Consider the following 16,910-nt stretch of genomic DNA (forward strand, 5'->3'; position numbering starts at 1 on the left):
AGATCCCTGCATGTTCAGAATGGAAACTATTGGGCATTTTCTACCAGAGCTCCTTAGAATTTGTCCAGAGACCAGTGCTGATGTTCTCTGTAATAAGCTTGGCATAAATTTCTTTATTGATGACACTGAATTGACAGGCAGAGGGAGGAGCATATTTATACTGTAGTCCTGCTGTTAATAGAAGTGCAGGAGTGCAAGGTCACATGCTGGGGGTTTCTGTGGTCCATGAGAAGGAAATGTGCTGGAAAAGGTGGAGTAGAGAGCCCCACTGCCTCCCAGTGGAGAGTGACAGCCTGTCTTTGACAGCCCTGAGACAGGGTTAGTGGGATTCCAGGGTACCTCAGGTGAGTGGCTGTCAGTGGCAGGCAGGCACTGATGGGCCTGTGCTGCTGATTGTATTCCTCCAGCTCAAACCCGTGGTCCCAGTCTCTTGACTTTAGGAATGACATATTTTTATAATGCACCGTCAGGAAAGCTAACAAGCTTTACTCTCAAAAAAACAGAGTGAAAAATTCTGAGCTGAGGAATAGTATTGGCACAAGAGCAAATGAACATGTATGATAAATTAATTAATATAAATGCATTTTTTAATGGAACTGTATGGTTTTAGTTTGATTCTTTTTAAATGCTGAAGTAGTGAGCTCCCATTGTGAGTTGTGGGTGAGAAATACCTAACTCATGTTGTAGGAGAATGCATGGTCAGGTTAAGGAAGTGTAATCCATGCTTACACAGCCTGTTAGCAAAGCACTGGACTTGCTTATGAGTTGACTTTTTAAATTTGTATGCTTATATTAATTCTGAGAGTTTTGCCTTGCTATGAATAAGATGCATTGGAGAATTTAAGCTACTTCTCAAATTAAGTGTGTTCTAATGTTTAATTTGTTATCATTTTAAAAATTAAACAATATCAAGATCAAAGTGACTGTTTGGCATAAAATTTAGCAGGAAAAAGAACTGTAATGGAGCTGTAATGAATGCCAGGGTTGTTATCCCCCCAGGTCTAAGTACCCTTGCTCTAGAACCAAATGCTCTTTGTAAATTTCTTTCTGCCCTTTACAACACGTTTGTGACCATGAAAAACAAGTTGGTCTTCAGCATCATCTGAACACATTTATTTGCTGTGTGTTCTTGCATGCTCTTCATCCTTTTTGTCAGTTCCTTATCATCATCTCCCCCAAACTGAGCTGCATCCCTGGCTCTGGCTTGTGCCGAGGCACGGCCTGGGGACAGCTCCTGACGGGAAGGGATGGCAGGGCTTGGAGTCACAGCTCCTGGCCCGCTCAGCTGCCCTGTCGGGCCCGCTGCTCCAGAGGAGATGCTCTGGAGGGTGCCCATCCTGCCCTGGCCGGCCCGGGAAGCTCCTTGGAGGAGTTGGTGGCGCTCCCGGGCCGGCGGCGCTGCCGGGAGAGGGCGCGGGCACCGCTCTGTGTGCGCGGCTCCCGGCGAGGGCTCCGGCTGCTGCTGCTGCTGCTCGTGGTTCTGCTGGAGCCTGCTCTGCCTGCCGGGACCCTGTGCTCAAAGAGCCGGTAAAGGGAGCAGCACAGATTGCCCAATTCTTCAAGTGCTGCCTTGAGCTCGAGGCTTTTCTCTCAGGAATCGGAACATGAAGTTTTTTTGTCAGCAAGACAACTGTCTTTTTGAAGAGACACCCTCTGTAATACCACTTCAAAATGCCTGCAGGTATTGGGTCCTGCTGATTAGGTTTTTAAGAAGAGATTTCTCTAAGTGAAGGGTATTAACCCAAAGGATATGAACAGTTAACACAGGCATATGCTTTTCTTTCTGGTGTAGTTCTCTTAGTTTTATTTTTAGCAAACCAGTATGTGCTGGCTGATGAGACTATAATAGCTATGGCAGTTACTGAACTGTCAGCACAGAACTGGGAATAAATACCCCAGAAAATAGCTGCTCCATCTGCATCATGCTGAAAGCCTTTCTTTTAGTAGGTTCAAAGAGGAAATGGAACTTGGGACCTCTTAAAAAAGAAAGAAAACATGAGTTACAGCCAACTGAGAATGGGGAATTGACATGTCAGAGTTTGTTAGGACTGAGGTCCTGGAATTAAGTGTAGATCAGAACATTCTATAGAGAGAGCAGAACAGGGTCCATCTGCTCTTTTGGGAAAAATTAGGGATATGGGAAACTTAAGGTGTTGCCTTCTCTTTTAAGTCTTCCATTCCAGTGTCTCAGTCCTGTGCAGATTGGTCACCTGCACACAGCACACCCACATACAAACAGAGCACTCCCACTGTCTGGTGCTTTATTGTTGTCAAAGCATGAAGAATACAGACTGATTATGTTCTGTGCAATTTATATAACAGTGCTGCAAGTGGGAAAGTCTTTCAGTGATGGGGGAGGGTATTGTCCAGGGCAGAAAATGAATGGCACAGTGTTGCTTTAAGCTTGAAGAGATACTCTGAAATGCAAATAAGATTTCATTAATGATGATTCTGTGTGCATCCTAGTTTGGGTCCCATAATGTGATAAAGCTGTTTCTCTGAAGAGGCTGGGTGGCATTTGGCTTGAGTCTTTTTGTTCATGAACTTGTCTAAATTGTTCCCTCTGTTATTCAGCAAAGCTTCTGAGAGGTGCTCAGATGTGATGATCTTCTTCCTCTTCAGGTGGATACAAGTTTGCAGAACGGTTTTGCCCCTGGCATGAAGCTGGAAGTGGCTGTCAAGTCTGACCAGAACACCTACTGGGTTGCCACCATCATCACCACGTGCGGGCAGCTGCTGCTGCTGCGCTACGACGGCTACGGCGAGGACCGCAAGGCCGACTTCTGGTGTGACATCCTGACTGCTGACCTGCACCCCATCGGCTGGTGTCAGCAGAACAAGAAGATTCTCAAAGTGCCTGAAGGTACCAGCTCTGTGTGCAGGCACAGGGAGCACACCAAGAGGTGCTGTTGTCCTGTGTCAGCCGGGCAGGCAGCCTGTGTGGGCGCTGTGATGCGCAGGTGCTGTTGCTGTGGGGACAAGCTGAGGTTATCTGCTGTGCTTTCCTGAAATCCCATGACAGAGGCTTGTGGTTATCTTAATCATCACCACCAAAATCTACTGCTTTGACATTTCCTTTAAGGTTTTTTTTTGTTGGTTTTGTTTCTTTCTTTTAAGTTGTTACTGGCGTGTGGCAGATTCTCTTGAATTAGGCAATGCAATGCTGTAGTAACATCTTGTGTCTGAATAATCTTTATCTGGCAGGAAAAATCAGTCTTTCTCTTTCATTCTTTGCTTAGGTATCAAGGACAAGATACCTGACCAGGAGGAGTTCCTTCAGCGGGTGCTGAAGGGGGCGTGCAGTGCCCCTGCCAACCTGCTGGAGGGGGTAAGCGCTGCAAGGGGCTGCATCCTGGGTTTTGTCTTGGCTTTGCCCTTCATCGTTAAGGGGATCTTATTTGAATTGTCAGTTCAATTCCCTTTTTAAGTTTAGGGAGCATTGTAATATGCTGTTGACCCTAGAGTTCCACTCTCTAGTGTTTCCTATTTACAGTATTTAATTTTTATAGTGTTGTCCTGAAACATATCTGTTGCTGCAGGTTTGGGTTGTTCATTAATCCTGGCAAAAGAAAGACCTTTTTCAACTCCCTAGGGTTTCAGTCTTCTTCTTGTTCTGTTCCTCCTCCATACAGCTCTAAGAAAATAATGCTTTATTTATCTGGCTTTCATGTTGTCTCCTTTCTCAATTAACTCATTTCACTTTGAATTGTTTTGTTTGGGAATCTTTTACTAATGGTCATATTATTGTTTCACTTAATTACATCTTTGCAAGTGAAGAACCAATTTTTTTATCCCCTGCTCTGCACTTAAAACAATATCTGCACCTTATATCAGTGTCTGGTTGTAAAACACAGAACATAATGGTTTTTGGAAAATGCCTTTGACACCTTCATTACAGCTAACAGTTCTGTCTGTATGTTTCTGTCTAGTCATCTTTGTGTGCTGGATGACTCAGTTTTAGAAAGAGGTTATTCATGTTTCCTTCAAACCTGGAATATATAAATGATAATGTCTCTGCAAATGATAATGAGGACTTCGGTGAAATGTGTGACTGTGTCTACAGGCAGTGCAGAAGCTCTGACACAAACACCAGCGATTCTGAACATTGTCACTTCTGGCTTGTGTTAGGAAGGGACATGGATTTCTGTGCTTTTGTGCTCATACTTTATTTATGCAGACAGAATGTGTGTAAGGAGGTGGAAATATGGCATTTGTTTTGTTCTCTTGTACAGAATAATTTGTACTCTTTCTGTAGCTTCACAGAGGGAAAAATCCATTGGATCTCATCGCACCTGGCTCCCGGCTGGAGCTGCAGAACACCCGGGACTCCCTGGAAGCCTGGATCGTCACCGTGGTGGAAAACGTTGGTGGGAGGCTCAAGCTGCGCTATGAGGGCCTGGAGGATTTGGACAAATTTGACCAGTGGCTCTTCTATTTGGACCCTTTCCTTCACCAAGTGGGTTGGGCAGCTCAGCATGGATACAGCCTGCAACCACCTTCAGGTACTTGAAAACACAGATCTTGTATGTGGTGATCGGAGGGTAGTGGCTGCTGCTTTAGTGCTCTGAGTTGTCCTTCTGGGTGCGCGTGGTGGTCACATAATCTGTGTGATCTGACAAGTCCTGTACCTAAGAAAATGTAGGGGAAGACACAAGTAGTCCTAAAAGACTTTTCACCCATTTGTTCTGAATGCTTTTGCCTGTCAAAACTTTCCTCCTGTGTGTGCAAAGGAAAGAAGTGAGGAAGGGATTGCCATCATGATTTTGGTTATTTTTGGTGTGTTTATTTTCCTGGGGTGGAAAAAGTCTTGTGGCTTTGGAGCACTGCTCAGCAGGAGCTTTTGCAGCTCAAGCCTACTGGACTGATTTAGATACCATTTAAAAATATGAAAATCTTTCTTAAAAGAAGGAACAAGTGCATGGAAGCAGAGGCAGAAGTGGACACATCTTTCAGGCATGTCCATATCAGGGCAGATCATCAGAGAAGAGGGGCAAAAAGTGGCAGAAACACAAAGGGATGGCTTATGAGCTTGCTAGTGATGTAACATGTTTGCTGACGAGGGGAAACCTTGGGATAAAGAATTTGGCCATTTAGAGGGGCACAAATCAAACTTTATTGCTATGTGTTCTGAGAGAAAAGAAGAAGAAAAATGACTTCTCACTCTTTACCTCTCTTTTTCCTCAAGCCATTAGGTCCTTGAGGAGTGAAGCAGATTGGCAAGAGATCCTGAAGAAGGTGAAAGAGGAGGAGGAAGAGTCATCTGTTCCTACAGATCTTTTTAAGGTAGTTTAATGCTGTGGATGATACCATGGAAATGCTATATTCCTGAGCAATGATTCAGGGAAGTCAGACACCCAGAATTCTTTCCTTGTTTTGTTTTGTTGGTTTTTAAAATTTATTCCCTCCCTCTCTCTGATTTAAAAATGTAATTATAAGGGAAAATAATCATACTGGTATCAATTCTTGCTAAGTTAGACAACGCACCCATGACAGTTATGTGAGTCATTAGTTGTCTTGGTTTACATGTTTTAGTTCTTCAGGTTCTTAGTCCATTTTTCTCAGCTTTGTTTGGACCCATAAGTAGAAGTAGAGGTGCTGTTGCTCTTGAATTTGTTGGGTGATGTACAGAGATAGAGATAATTCTGGAGCCAGAGCCCTGTTCTGCGGGTTTCTGTTAGAGTGGAAGTAGAGGCCTGTAGTTCTCATTTAGTGTAGTTCATGAGGAGTGCTAAAGGTTACAGGGAAAAACCTCCAAACATTTCTATTGACTTATGTGTATTATCAAATCTTGCTTCTGTGTGGAGAATGGCAGAGGAAGAAGTCACAGAGACTCAAATCCCTAAAACTCATCAAAAACTGTCAGTCTCAGGGGGCATTGTTGGCCTTGTCATTCAGAGAAGTTGCTGGTACTGAGACACGTTGATTTCTTGGAATGAACTGATAAAAACTCCTTAAAAACTCATCTTCTTCAGTTAATATATGTGAGGTATGTCTCTTTTTTGGTGGAGGAGGGCAGGTAATCAGAGCAACACATCATTTTCCAGGATAAACCTGTGATCGGAGTGCACTCATTCTCCGAAGGCATGAAGCTGGAAGCTGTGGACCCAATGGCGCCCTTTGTTATCTCTCCTGCTACAGTTCTCAAGGTACCAGAGTTCTTAAACCAGCCCTGCTGAGATTCACTTCTACTGCTACTTCTGTTCTCAAATGCTCAGGGAATTCTCATTAACTGGTTATCTTGAAATCTTGTGCTAGTTTCCAAATGAAGTGTTTTGTATGTCTCCCTCAGGGGACAGGCTGCCTGATCAAACAGCTGCTGATGGTGAAGCCACTGGATTTCAATGGAGGGGAAAAGTTCCATAAAGATATAAGCTCAAAATAGCAAATGATGAAAATTGTCAAACCCAGATTTTTAAAATTGGGTATATACCCTCACAATCTGAGTATCCACCTGGAGATAGTTTTTTGGGGTTTTGATTTTGTGAAGGTTATGTCATTACTGTGACATAACCTTACACTACACATGACATTTAGGTGGCCTGATTTCCAAACAAGGTTGGATTTCAAAGCTGAATTGAAAACTCTCCAACATGATCAGGCATTCATTTTCTTGCTATTTGCTTGTCCTGCTTCTATTTGCTTCAGGAGTGTAGTGTGTTTTTTGGTGACAGTCCATCCTGGGATGCAGTTCAGCCTTGTTGAAATAAGCAGTTTGTTATAGAATAGTTGGAAGACCACAGATGCTAATTTCTGTGCATTTTTCATGAGAAAATTCCCTAAAGCACTAGGTCACCTTATCTTTTCAGTGCTCAGACATAAAGTTTTATTATTTATGTTTGTTAAGTTTCTGGATAACACAGATGAATCTGCTGGTTTATGAATCCCAAAGATTCTTTTAATTTTATTTTTTCCTAACCCTCCCAGTATTTAAAGGTAAAGGGTTTCCATCAGGCAATGCTGCTGTTTAATAAAGTTCTCCAAATCTGCATCTCACAAGAGCCCATGGTTCTCTTTTGGCTGACTGCAGGTGTACAATGACAAATATTTCATGATAGAAATTGATGACCTGCGAGCGGAGCGCGCCGGCAGCCAGCGCTACGTTTGTCACCTCAACAGCGCCGGCATCTTCCCGGTGCAGTGGAGCCTGAAGAACGGGCTGCACCTCAGCCCCCCCCCAGGTATGTCTGTGCAGCCTCCTCCTGCTCCCTCTGCTCTGCACAGCACCTGGCAAAGCAATGGACAGAGCAGCACAGCAAAGATCCAGAATTGTATTTGTGTTGCCCCCAGACGAAGGCAGGAATGATGAATCTGTTGTGACTCCATGTTCGCAGAAGGCTCATTTATTATTTTATGATGCTATATTATATTAAAGAATACTAAACTATACTATACTAAAGAATACAGAAAGGATACTTACAGAATGCCAGAAATTTAATAATGAAAACTCGTGACTTTCTCCAAAGTCCCGACACAGCTTGGCACTGATTGGCCAATGAGACAAAACAACTCACCAGAAACCAATGAAACAATCTCCAGCCACATTCCAAAGGAGCAAAACACAGGAGAAGCAAAGCAGATAATTATTGTTTTCCTTTTTCTCTGAGGCTTCTCAGCTTCCCAGGAGAAAAATCCTGGGTGAAGGGATTTTTCAGAAAACGTGAATGTGACAATCCAGCTCTGAAAATCAGGAGGTTTTCCTGGGGAACTGTTTCCCAGCCATGAGTGTGGATTTGGGAGGATGAGAGAGGCTGAGGATGTCATGCATAACAACCTGAACACTGGAATGGATGGAGTGACTGTTCCAGGCCTGAAAGAAATGTTGATTTCAGACTTAATTAACATGCTCTCAGAAGCCTTTAGTCATTTGCATTGAATTTTTGCTTCTGGTCAAAATGGAACATTGTTATCCAACATTTTATAATATTTTTAGGCTATCTTATCACTCAGAAGTTAATGAACTATTTTTTTGACCAATGGCCTATCAGGCACTGTTGCAGATTGTTGAAACATTGCTTTAGGACATAAGGGAATAGCGTAGTGTTCCTGCACTCCTGAAATATTTATTCATTTTCTCAAACTAGAAATGTCAATGGTACTGTAAAACCTGGTCCTCTGCTCTCTTACTTGTGCCCTCACAATTCAGGGTGTTTTGTTTTAGCTGCTCCTTACATTGGGGGGCAGAGACTGTAGGATGTTTGTCTCCTGCCTTTGCTTGGATAAGGTGTGAAAAGTGGCTCTGCCTGACCAGCATTTCCTAGAATTTTGCATGTATAAAGTGAAATCTCACTTTATAGGCGTGTGACTGGAGCTGACAAATATTTTAAGTTTCTGTTCTTATCTCCCTGGACATGGTGGTCATTCTGAATTGTGTGAGGTCTCAAGAGCCCTACTGGCACTGGTAAAACTGAGATAAATGGATAATTAAGTCTTTCTGTGGTTCAGCCCTTTCTGAGGAGAAGAGTCACAGAATAAATTAGGTTGGACTGGTGAGGTCACTCCTCAAACCTTGGCTTCAGTTTTGGGCCTCTCACTACAAGACAGACATTGAGGGACTGGAGCATGTCCAGGGAAGGGAATGGAGCTGGGAAAGGGGCTGGAGCCCAAGGCCTGTGAGGAGCAGCTGAGGGAGCAGGGAGTACCTGGAGAAAAGGAGGTTCTGGGGGAAACTTTGGCTCTGTAAATTTCAGATTGTCTTGTTAATACTATATTCATACACTGGGTTTAAAATTTTGTTTGATTTCTTAAACTGTTGTCACAGGTGTCCCTTTAAGGGGAGTGGAATAAGTGCAGCACTTGTCCTTGCTAATTTACAGCCAGCCTCAAACTGACATGGCAGCACACTTTTGGGCCCCATTCCCTTCAGTTATTTGCTTTTTGTTAGATCACAGGGAAGCCAAGTATTTCCCCCAAGAAGAATATAATTTTTCTTGGAAGGATTCTCTGTCTCCTGATGGACTCCTTGTTAAGACACTTCCCTTCAGAGGTGTGCAGATCTACAGCTGTTATCAGCCTTGATGAGGCTCTTGGCACATCTTACTTCTCTCTTTAATGACTTAGCATTTAACATGTCTTTGAGAGAGCAGTGTATTGATATTGTGCACGTTTTGAATGATCTGTTTTAAAAAATTAGTTTCAGAGCTGACACAACAGCAGTTGCAGAAATTTTTCCTGAATTTCATCTGTACTCTGTGAAACTGTTGAAGATGGGTGAAACTGTAAGGGGTGAAACTGCTTTCCCATGTTTCAGCTGCTGCCCTTGTCTGCTTGGCAGACTCATGATTCAGGTTGGATTGGTCTGACCTCACGTGGCTCCCTGAAGCCCTAAGTCAGCTCACAAACCTGAGTAACCCAAACAGATCTCAGGCTCTATATGTCAGGTGGGTTTGAAATGAATCTCAGCTGTTAAGCTCTAACCCTTGGCTCTTTGCTGTCCTAGGTTACCCTGGGCAGGATTTCGACTGGGCTGACTACCTCAAACAGTGCGGGGCCGAGGCAGCTCCCCAGAGCTGCTTCCCTTTGGTAAGGTTCTCCTGCTGAAAATCTCCTCTGCTGCCTCAGTGGCACCCCTGACTCCAGGGACAGGAACCTCTTTTGTTTCTTACTTTAATTGCTTTTCCAAGTAGAATGGAATATTTGAGCTGGAGGGGACCTGCAGTGATCAATTACCCTATCCAATCCCTGACCCTCTTCTGGGTTAAGCAAAAATTAAAATGTGTTGTTAAAGGTGTTGTCCAAACACTGGCAGGGATGGAGCTTTGAGCCCCTCTCTGGGAAGCCTGTTGCAGTGTTTGACCACCCTCTCAGTAAAGAGGTGCTGCCCAGTGTCCAGTCTGCACCTGCCCTTGGAAGCTTTCCCACACGTCCTGTCCCTGGAGATCAGCACCTCCCTCTCCACATCCCTTCCTCTGGCAGCTGCAGGGAGCAGTGAGGTCACTCCTCATCCTCCTATTCTCCAAACTGGACAATGACTTAGCAGAGTCCTGAGCTGTTCCTCACAGGGCATTCCTTCCAGCTTTTCACCAGCTTTGTTGCCCTCCTCTGGACACGTTTGAGCACCTTAACACCTTACCTGTGATAACTCAGGAGGCAGAAGAGATAAGACAGTATAAATGAGAGTGAACTGAAATAGTTGCATGCCAGCTTCCTAGATAGGGAGGCAGTGGACCAAATGTTTCAGTTATGATAAAGCAGACTGAAAATAAATGTTTGTTTTGTGAAATTGAGATGTGTAAGAGTCCGTGGAAGAGACATAGAACAGCATCAGTCATTGTCACGCCTGTAACTGTGGAAACAGAGCCTTTTAATAGACCTTATTTTCATTTACTAAGGGTACTCTTTCAGTCTTCCATCCTTTCAGCTTGAAAAATTAATTCTATTGTATTAATCAATACAAAGTCATCTTAGATTAGTACCAAATAATCATTTTACATTAACCAGTGCCTGAAGGACATGCAAGATTTTGGGCTTTTGTTGGTTCAGTGACAGTATTGCTGTCCCCCAAAGCACAATACCTTGTCAAGCAGGAAAGGGTACTATTTACACCTGCCTTTCAGTTTCATTTACCATACTTGGGCTATTGCAGTGCTTAGGGGGAGAAATTAGAATGAATAATTACCAGTTTTTGAAGAGAGTGTTGCTGGCTATGAATTCTTGTTGCCCTTGTTCTGTCTTGTAAACTATAGCATCTTAGAACAGGTCACTGAATTTATTATCCCTTTCTGAGAAGAGTTGATCACTGTAGGCTAGTTCCAGAATTCATAATGTATTGATCCTGTAATTACATTGCAGAGTGGCTCTGGGAAGAAGAGTCCTCTGTCTGGCTGGTGCTTCTTATCTTTAATTCAAGAGCTCCAGAGCTGGATAAATACCTATTCTTATGTTTTAGGGATTTTTTTATATATATATAAATGCAAACTGTATTGGTGAATAAAGTAAGACCCTATTTATCCAAAAAATGTGGAAGAAAGCTTCCTATTCTGCCTGCCAGAGCTCAGATGAGGCAGGAATGTTATTTGCATACGTAAAGTGGATTTCCAAGTTAACATGATAGAATAGAGAACCTGGTCAGACTATTTGTCAGACTTATCACTCAGGTGGCAAGCAGCAGAGAATTTCTGATTGCTGAGAATGCACTCAATCCTTTCAGTGAGCCTGAGCATCCTTATTTTTTGAGGACAAATTTGCTAGGTCTTTCTGTAGAGCCTTTTTAAACTTAAATTCGTTGTAGTTCCTGATATATCTTACTTGTTTACAGTGTGCTAATTATCTGAAATCTCCTCTGAGTATCTTTCTGTGTTATTCAGGCTCTGAGGGCTTTGTGTTGCTCCTGTTCATGGATATTCATATCCTTTCCTGGATACACAGCTGGTGCCTTACTGAAGTATTCTGGCTTTTTCCTAGTTAACTTCTGACCATGGATTTAAAGAGAACATGAAACTCGAGGCTGTGAACCCAGTTGATCCTGAAGAAGTTTGCATTGCTACAGTCACCAAGTTAAAAGATTCATACCTCTGGCTTCAGCTGGAGGGTAAGCTGGTTTGGGGGGAGAGAGGAGTGCTTGCCCATCACTACACTTGCTTCTAGTGCCATCCCCAAACCTGATGAGTATTTGGAGCAAACTGACCGTGTGCAGAATATGGGCAGCAAGGCACTGTTTCCTCAATGAAATCATAGTCAAAACCCACTTGCATTGTCTGTTTCCAGTTTGCCTTGGCTGGCACTGCTTATTTAAGCCAGAAATGGCATTTGTGCATTGCAGTGTCAGTGCTGGGCTCATGCACCGTGCAAAGTGCTGAGCGGGGCCTTGTGGAAAGCAGGGGCCTTGGGACAGTTTCACAGATGAGTGACTTGCATTCTGAGCAAGCCTTGGCCAGACCTAGGAAGGAAAGTTTCTTCATTAAGATAGAGTAAGCCTGTGTCAGCTGTTCTCCATTATAATCCCATTTCTTGATTGGAAGTACATCAGCATGCACTTGCTATGCACTGTGCATCTCTGCTAAACTGCGGAAGGAAAATTCCCATCTCCAGCCTTTAGGAGGAAGTAAATGAGGTCAGGAAAGAATCTGGTCAGTAAAAGGGGATGAATAAATGATTGTTATTGTGTTCCAGATACACCCTAAATCAAAGCAGCTTCACTAACAAACATGCAGCAAGTGTTAACCAAATTAGAGGTTTTATGACTTGTTTCAATTTTTCCTTTTCTGAACTGAACAGGCTCCAAGAAACCTGTCCCTGAGTGCATAGTGAGTGTGGAATCAATGAATATATTTCCAGTGGGTTGGTGTGAGACGAATGGATATCAGCTCAGGCCTCCTCGCAAAGCAATAGGTACCGGTTCTCTTCTGTTTGCAGTGGTGGGGTAGAGCTGGTGAGACCTGCCAGAGCAAATTGCTGCAGAATTATTGCTGGCATGGCTGAGTTTGGAAACATTCATCATGCACAGAGAATCTGTGTGTTGCACAACTGTTCCCCTGGCTGTTGGGGCCAGTTGGAAGCCCTACAACTTCAAACCCCACGGTGTTGGCTTGAGGCCCCTGCACACTGTGGGGACAATCCATTGGCCTAACAAACAAATCCTACCTGTGTATGAACACCCCCCTGCTCTGCATTTACTTCTGTCTGAGCTGTTCTTGCCATGTGTCTGACCCTGATACTGATTTTACGTGTGCACTTGTGCAAAGTCAAATTAATGCCACAATGAAGCAATGTGGATTGTGTGCACATTTGGGTCAAAATAAAGGAAACTGATTTTCTCAATGGGCCAGGTGGTGATGATCCCTAATGACAAAGTGCTGAAGAGTAAACCCTACCTTTTGAACTACACTAGTAGGTAGAATAACTGTCTTCTCTCAACTGGTTAGTGAGGCATGTTTATTAAAGTATAATGGGGGTTGGAGAAACTGAAGAATTTCTTCAGTGTTCACTAGGTAAGATAAGAAAATTTTTAGATTGAAATGAGCTGTTATTTTCTGCAAGTCAAAGCAAGAGAAATTAATCTGCTTGCACTGCCAAGGACACATGAGGAAGAAGAGGGGGGATCCTAGTTAGATAAAAGATGATTTGAAAAAAAAATCCAGAAGTTTGTCAGGGCCAAAGCATGAAATTGCTGAAAAGGCATAATGTTGCATTACCTTGTTTTATTTTACTACCTGGTTGTGAAAGCCAGAATTAGCAAGTGGACCCATCACCTAAATGACTGATTTGTTTGCAACAGTGTTTTCCTGCATAGCAATTGGCTGAAGTCATTGGTGTTTCTAACCAGCTGATTTCATTCCATTTCAAAGTTAAAGTGCTGAAGTTACTGTGCCAGTAAAGTGACACGTTGTGCCAAAGAACATAACCTTTGGGTGCTGAAAAAGAAAGCATGTCATTCCTTTTCTGGATGGTAGTTCAGGTGGTTATGGGACTCTGATGCAAATAAAGAGGCACAGAAGGTAAAATTTCGTAGAAAACTGGGCATGTGCATGCTTCACTTAAAGAATTTTTAATGGAAGTTGAAGTAAACCTTCTGATTCTCCAAATTACTTGGATCAGTCTACCTCTCATGCAATTGGGTCAGTTGTCTGACAGTGATGGGAACATAGATTCTTTTTGCTGTATAACTTAAAGAAATGAGTCCACTATATATATATTGTTCTAGATGCTTCATTTGTTTGCCTCTCATATTTTGCTCTTTTTTTTTTTTTTCAGTAAACAAGCAGAAAAAAATTGCAGTAGTTCAACCAGAGAAACAGTAAGTAACAGGTTATTTGCTGTTGTTTTTGTTGAGTTTTTTCTCTTTATTTTTCAACTGGAAAATATGCTGTGTTAGGGAAGATGCAGATTTGCAAAAGTGCTGTACTGAGGGTTGAGAGATTCCACAGTCCATTTGTGTTAATGCTGGTACATTCTGCTGATGTTCAAAAAGACCTTTTGCACTACAGTAAGAGGAGATAGAAAGCCTGGAATTTGCTTTTTTGTAATTGTTCCTTCCCAGACTAAATTTGGCCCAAAGCAGGCAGAAAGAAGAGTTCTGCTAATGTCTACCATGAGTCTAGAAACTGTGTCATGCACTTGGAGCTCAGTCTCGTGAGCCTGCTCAGAAATGCTCCATGGAATGCTCACAGTTGCCTTTATTGACTCTTTACAGCTTTACAAACACCAGAGCTGTCAGTAGTCCTGCCAGTGTTTGCATTGCTCCTAAAATACTGAGCAGACTGTTCCCCCGTGTTTTGCAGTTGGGATCCTTACCAGAGTACTGGAGTCATTTTGGTTGTATTTTGTTTCAAATCCAGCTTTTTCAGAATGCATAAGGTGAGGGTACACTGCCCTGTGCTGGGACATGTGAAGTTAGGAGGAGTCAGGGGATGCAAACTCCTGTGGGTAGCTTTGGGAGGTGTCTGTCACCGTGGTGGCCCATGGACTTCAAGCAAGAAGGGATTGCTGCTGGCTGTAGCAGGACAGAAGTCCTTTCCAAGTGGAATTTGGTAGTTTCTGTATGTTATTGTGAAACAGGGGAGGTATAAAAAGCAGGTTAATAAGGCTGGAGCTGAGGAAAAAAAGTGTTATGGTGTTTTAGTAACAGAGAGGTGACTGTCATGACTATCTGTCTGTTTTCCCAACCTCCTTCTTTCAATTTCAGAATTTTATCTTCAAGAACAGTTCATGATGGACTAAAGAACCAGGAACTGAACTCTTCTGACTCAGGTATTGATCACAGAGGTCAGGCTAACAAAGGCAATATCCTGTAAGAGTTCACCTGCTCAGTCCTGTTAGGAGAGGGAAGGGGAGGAAAGGTTTGGAGATTTTCATCCCTTGATGATTTGTTGAACTTCAAAAATGAATGAAACAAACAAAAACTTGCAGTTTTCAGATTCTTACACCAGAACATTGCCCCTCCAGCAGAGGATATGTGAAGCTGAATGTGCACTGTGACCATGCAGGTGACCTTCTGTTGTCACCTCTTCAGTCTGATAATGTGGGAGAAGCAGGTGTGCTGTATCTGTGCTCAGAGTTGTTGGATTCTGGCTTTGGGAAGCAGATCTCTCTGGTTTTATTGTTAACTTCATCATGGTGATAAACAAAACCAATTCAAACAGCAAACTGCTTTGTGTGCCAGATGGCAAAATCTAATCATTTTCTCAACTGTTGCAAGAAGGAATGTGATGAATAAGTACATCTGCTGGTGAAAGTCACACAGATCCATCCATTTGGCAAGACAGTGCCTCCTCCTCTGCTGTTTTCTGTACAGTGAAGTGCACATCTGAAGCTTCACTGAAAGCAAGATAAAAATGATGTGTCCTTGTTTATCATTTTAATTGGCTTTTAATAGAGTCATAATGTAAATTTGACTTCATTTATCTATCTGCCAGTTTTCAACTGCTGAATTTAAAGTCTTTAAGTGGTAGTGTTGCTCAGCCAAGAAAAACTAGAACACTGCTGGGTAAAACAATATTGGTTTTGTACGTAAGTGTATTGCAATATATATTAATACTTGAATTTTGAGCAATGCTGAACCTTTAAATAGATTCAGAGAGCTTGATGTCACTTCATCAGAGGTCATTTTATCAGTTGCTGAATCTTTTGTTTGCTAATCAAAGGAAAAGGATTTAAAAATGCAAAACAATGTGATGCTGCAGTTTAGGATGAACAGTGAAGAATAACTGCCAGTTTCTCTGGTGGCAGAAGTTTGGGGGAGAGAAAATTTACTGGAAAATTTATCTGTAATTGCTTTGTAGGAACTGCTTCTGCTACCAAAAAGTTGGGATTGTCTTTGTCTTTGCTGTTCTCACTGGTGTGGTACCATGAAGCAGCAGACTAGCCAGGAGGGAATGTTTCCTTTCTGATACATGACCATCTTTATTTACTGCAGCTTGACAATTTGCAAGCATGGGTGTGAAGTATGAAAAATGTTTTGACAATGTGGAATAACTAATGGTGCCATTGCAAACGTGACAGAAACTACCTCAAATCCCTGTCATTCAGGACGTTTTCCCCTCCTTTTTTTACAGCAGATAAACTGTTACCTACTGCGAGATTCTTTCCTGGGGCATTTGCAGCGTGTGATTTCAATGTTTGTTTTCTCATTTCTCACTTCTCAGTGGTAATTAATGGCAAGTACTGCTGCCCAAAGATCTACTTCAACCACCGCTGCTTCTCGGGGCCTTACCTGAACAAAGGCAGGATTGCAGAGCTGCCCCAGTCTGTGGGACCTGGCAACTGTGTGCTGGTGCTGAAGGAGGTGAGCTGATGGATACACTGCAAACAGCAGAGTAGCTTCAACACCAGAGTGCCTGTCTAATTACAGATGGGTAATTCAGAAATTTAAGCTGATAAGTGAGGAGTGTCTTTTTGCGTATAATAAAGTATAAATCATGAATGGTTTTATGAATGGCTGATAACAGTAAAAGCCTCTCATTTATCTAAGTAACATTCAGCCTTCTACTGCTGAATTTTATTTTCTGTTAAAACAGTATAACCTGTAATTACCACAATCAAAGGAGTTAGTATCTTTTTATAGCTGTAATAAATGTTTCCATTTTAATTAACAGAAATTAGATGGAGATAATCCCAAATTTCCTTTACGGTTTGCACTGTTGAGGGTAAAACAGAGGAAATACAGATTTTCTTAGTCAAAATGGCAAACTACATTCAGTAACTGGGAAATGAAAAGAGTTATCTGTGCTTTCTAAGTTGGATACAATTTGCATAGATCAGAGGTGAAATTACAGTTTGGCTTCTTAATGTAACTGAGGGAGGAGGAGGCCAGTCTTTAATGCCAGAGAGCTTCTTCTCCAGAAGGTGTTTCACAGCAAATTTACAGGTGCTTTAATGTAATAATTATTTTTCTGAAATTTCAAAAAACTTCATGAGGTGGTTATTATCTGACCTGAGAGGCTGGAAATTTCCCAAGACATAACTAACTGGATATG

General features: G+C 42.5%; 1 protein-coding gene across 1 annotated transcript in view; it reads left to right on the top strand.

The window, feature by feature from the left end:
- The window catches only part of SFMBT1 (Scm like with four mbt domains 1), a 73,350-nt gene that overhangs the window by 45,636 nt on the left and 10,804 nt on the right, over positions 1–16,910 (top strand). The window contains exons 4-15 of the mRNA XM_054640294.2: positions 2,623–2,863; positions 3,240–3,328; positions 4,256–4,502; positions 5,186–5,283; positions 6,045–6,146; positions 7,028–7,178; positions 9,437–9,519; positions 11,401–11,527; positions 12,214–12,327; positions 13,690–13,732; positions 14,621–14,685; positions 16,080–16,219. Coding sequence (XP_054496269.1) covers positions 2,623–2,863; positions 3,240–3,328; positions 4,256–4,502; positions 5,186–5,283; positions 6,045–6,146; positions 7,028–7,178; positions 9,437–9,519; positions 11,401–11,527; positions 12,214–12,327; positions 13,690–13,732; positions 14,621–14,685; positions 16,080–16,219 — 1,500 coding nt within the window. The remainder of the gene's footprint in view (positions 1–2,622; positions 2,864–3,239; positions 3,329–4,255; positions 4,503–5,185; positions 5,284–6,044; positions 6,147–7,027; positions 7,179–9,436; positions 9,520–11,400; positions 11,528–12,213; positions 12,328–13,689; positions 13,733–14,620; positions 14,686–16,079; positions 16,220–16,910) is intronic.

The sequence above is a fragment of the Agelaius phoeniceus genome, chromosome 11, assembly GCF_051311805.1.
Source record: "Agelaius phoeniceus isolate bAgePho1 chromosome 11, bAgePho1.hap1, whole genome shotgun sequence".
NCBI classification, from domain to species: Eukaryota; Metazoa; Chordata; class Aves; order Passeriformes; family Icteridae; genus Agelaius; species Agelaius phoeniceus.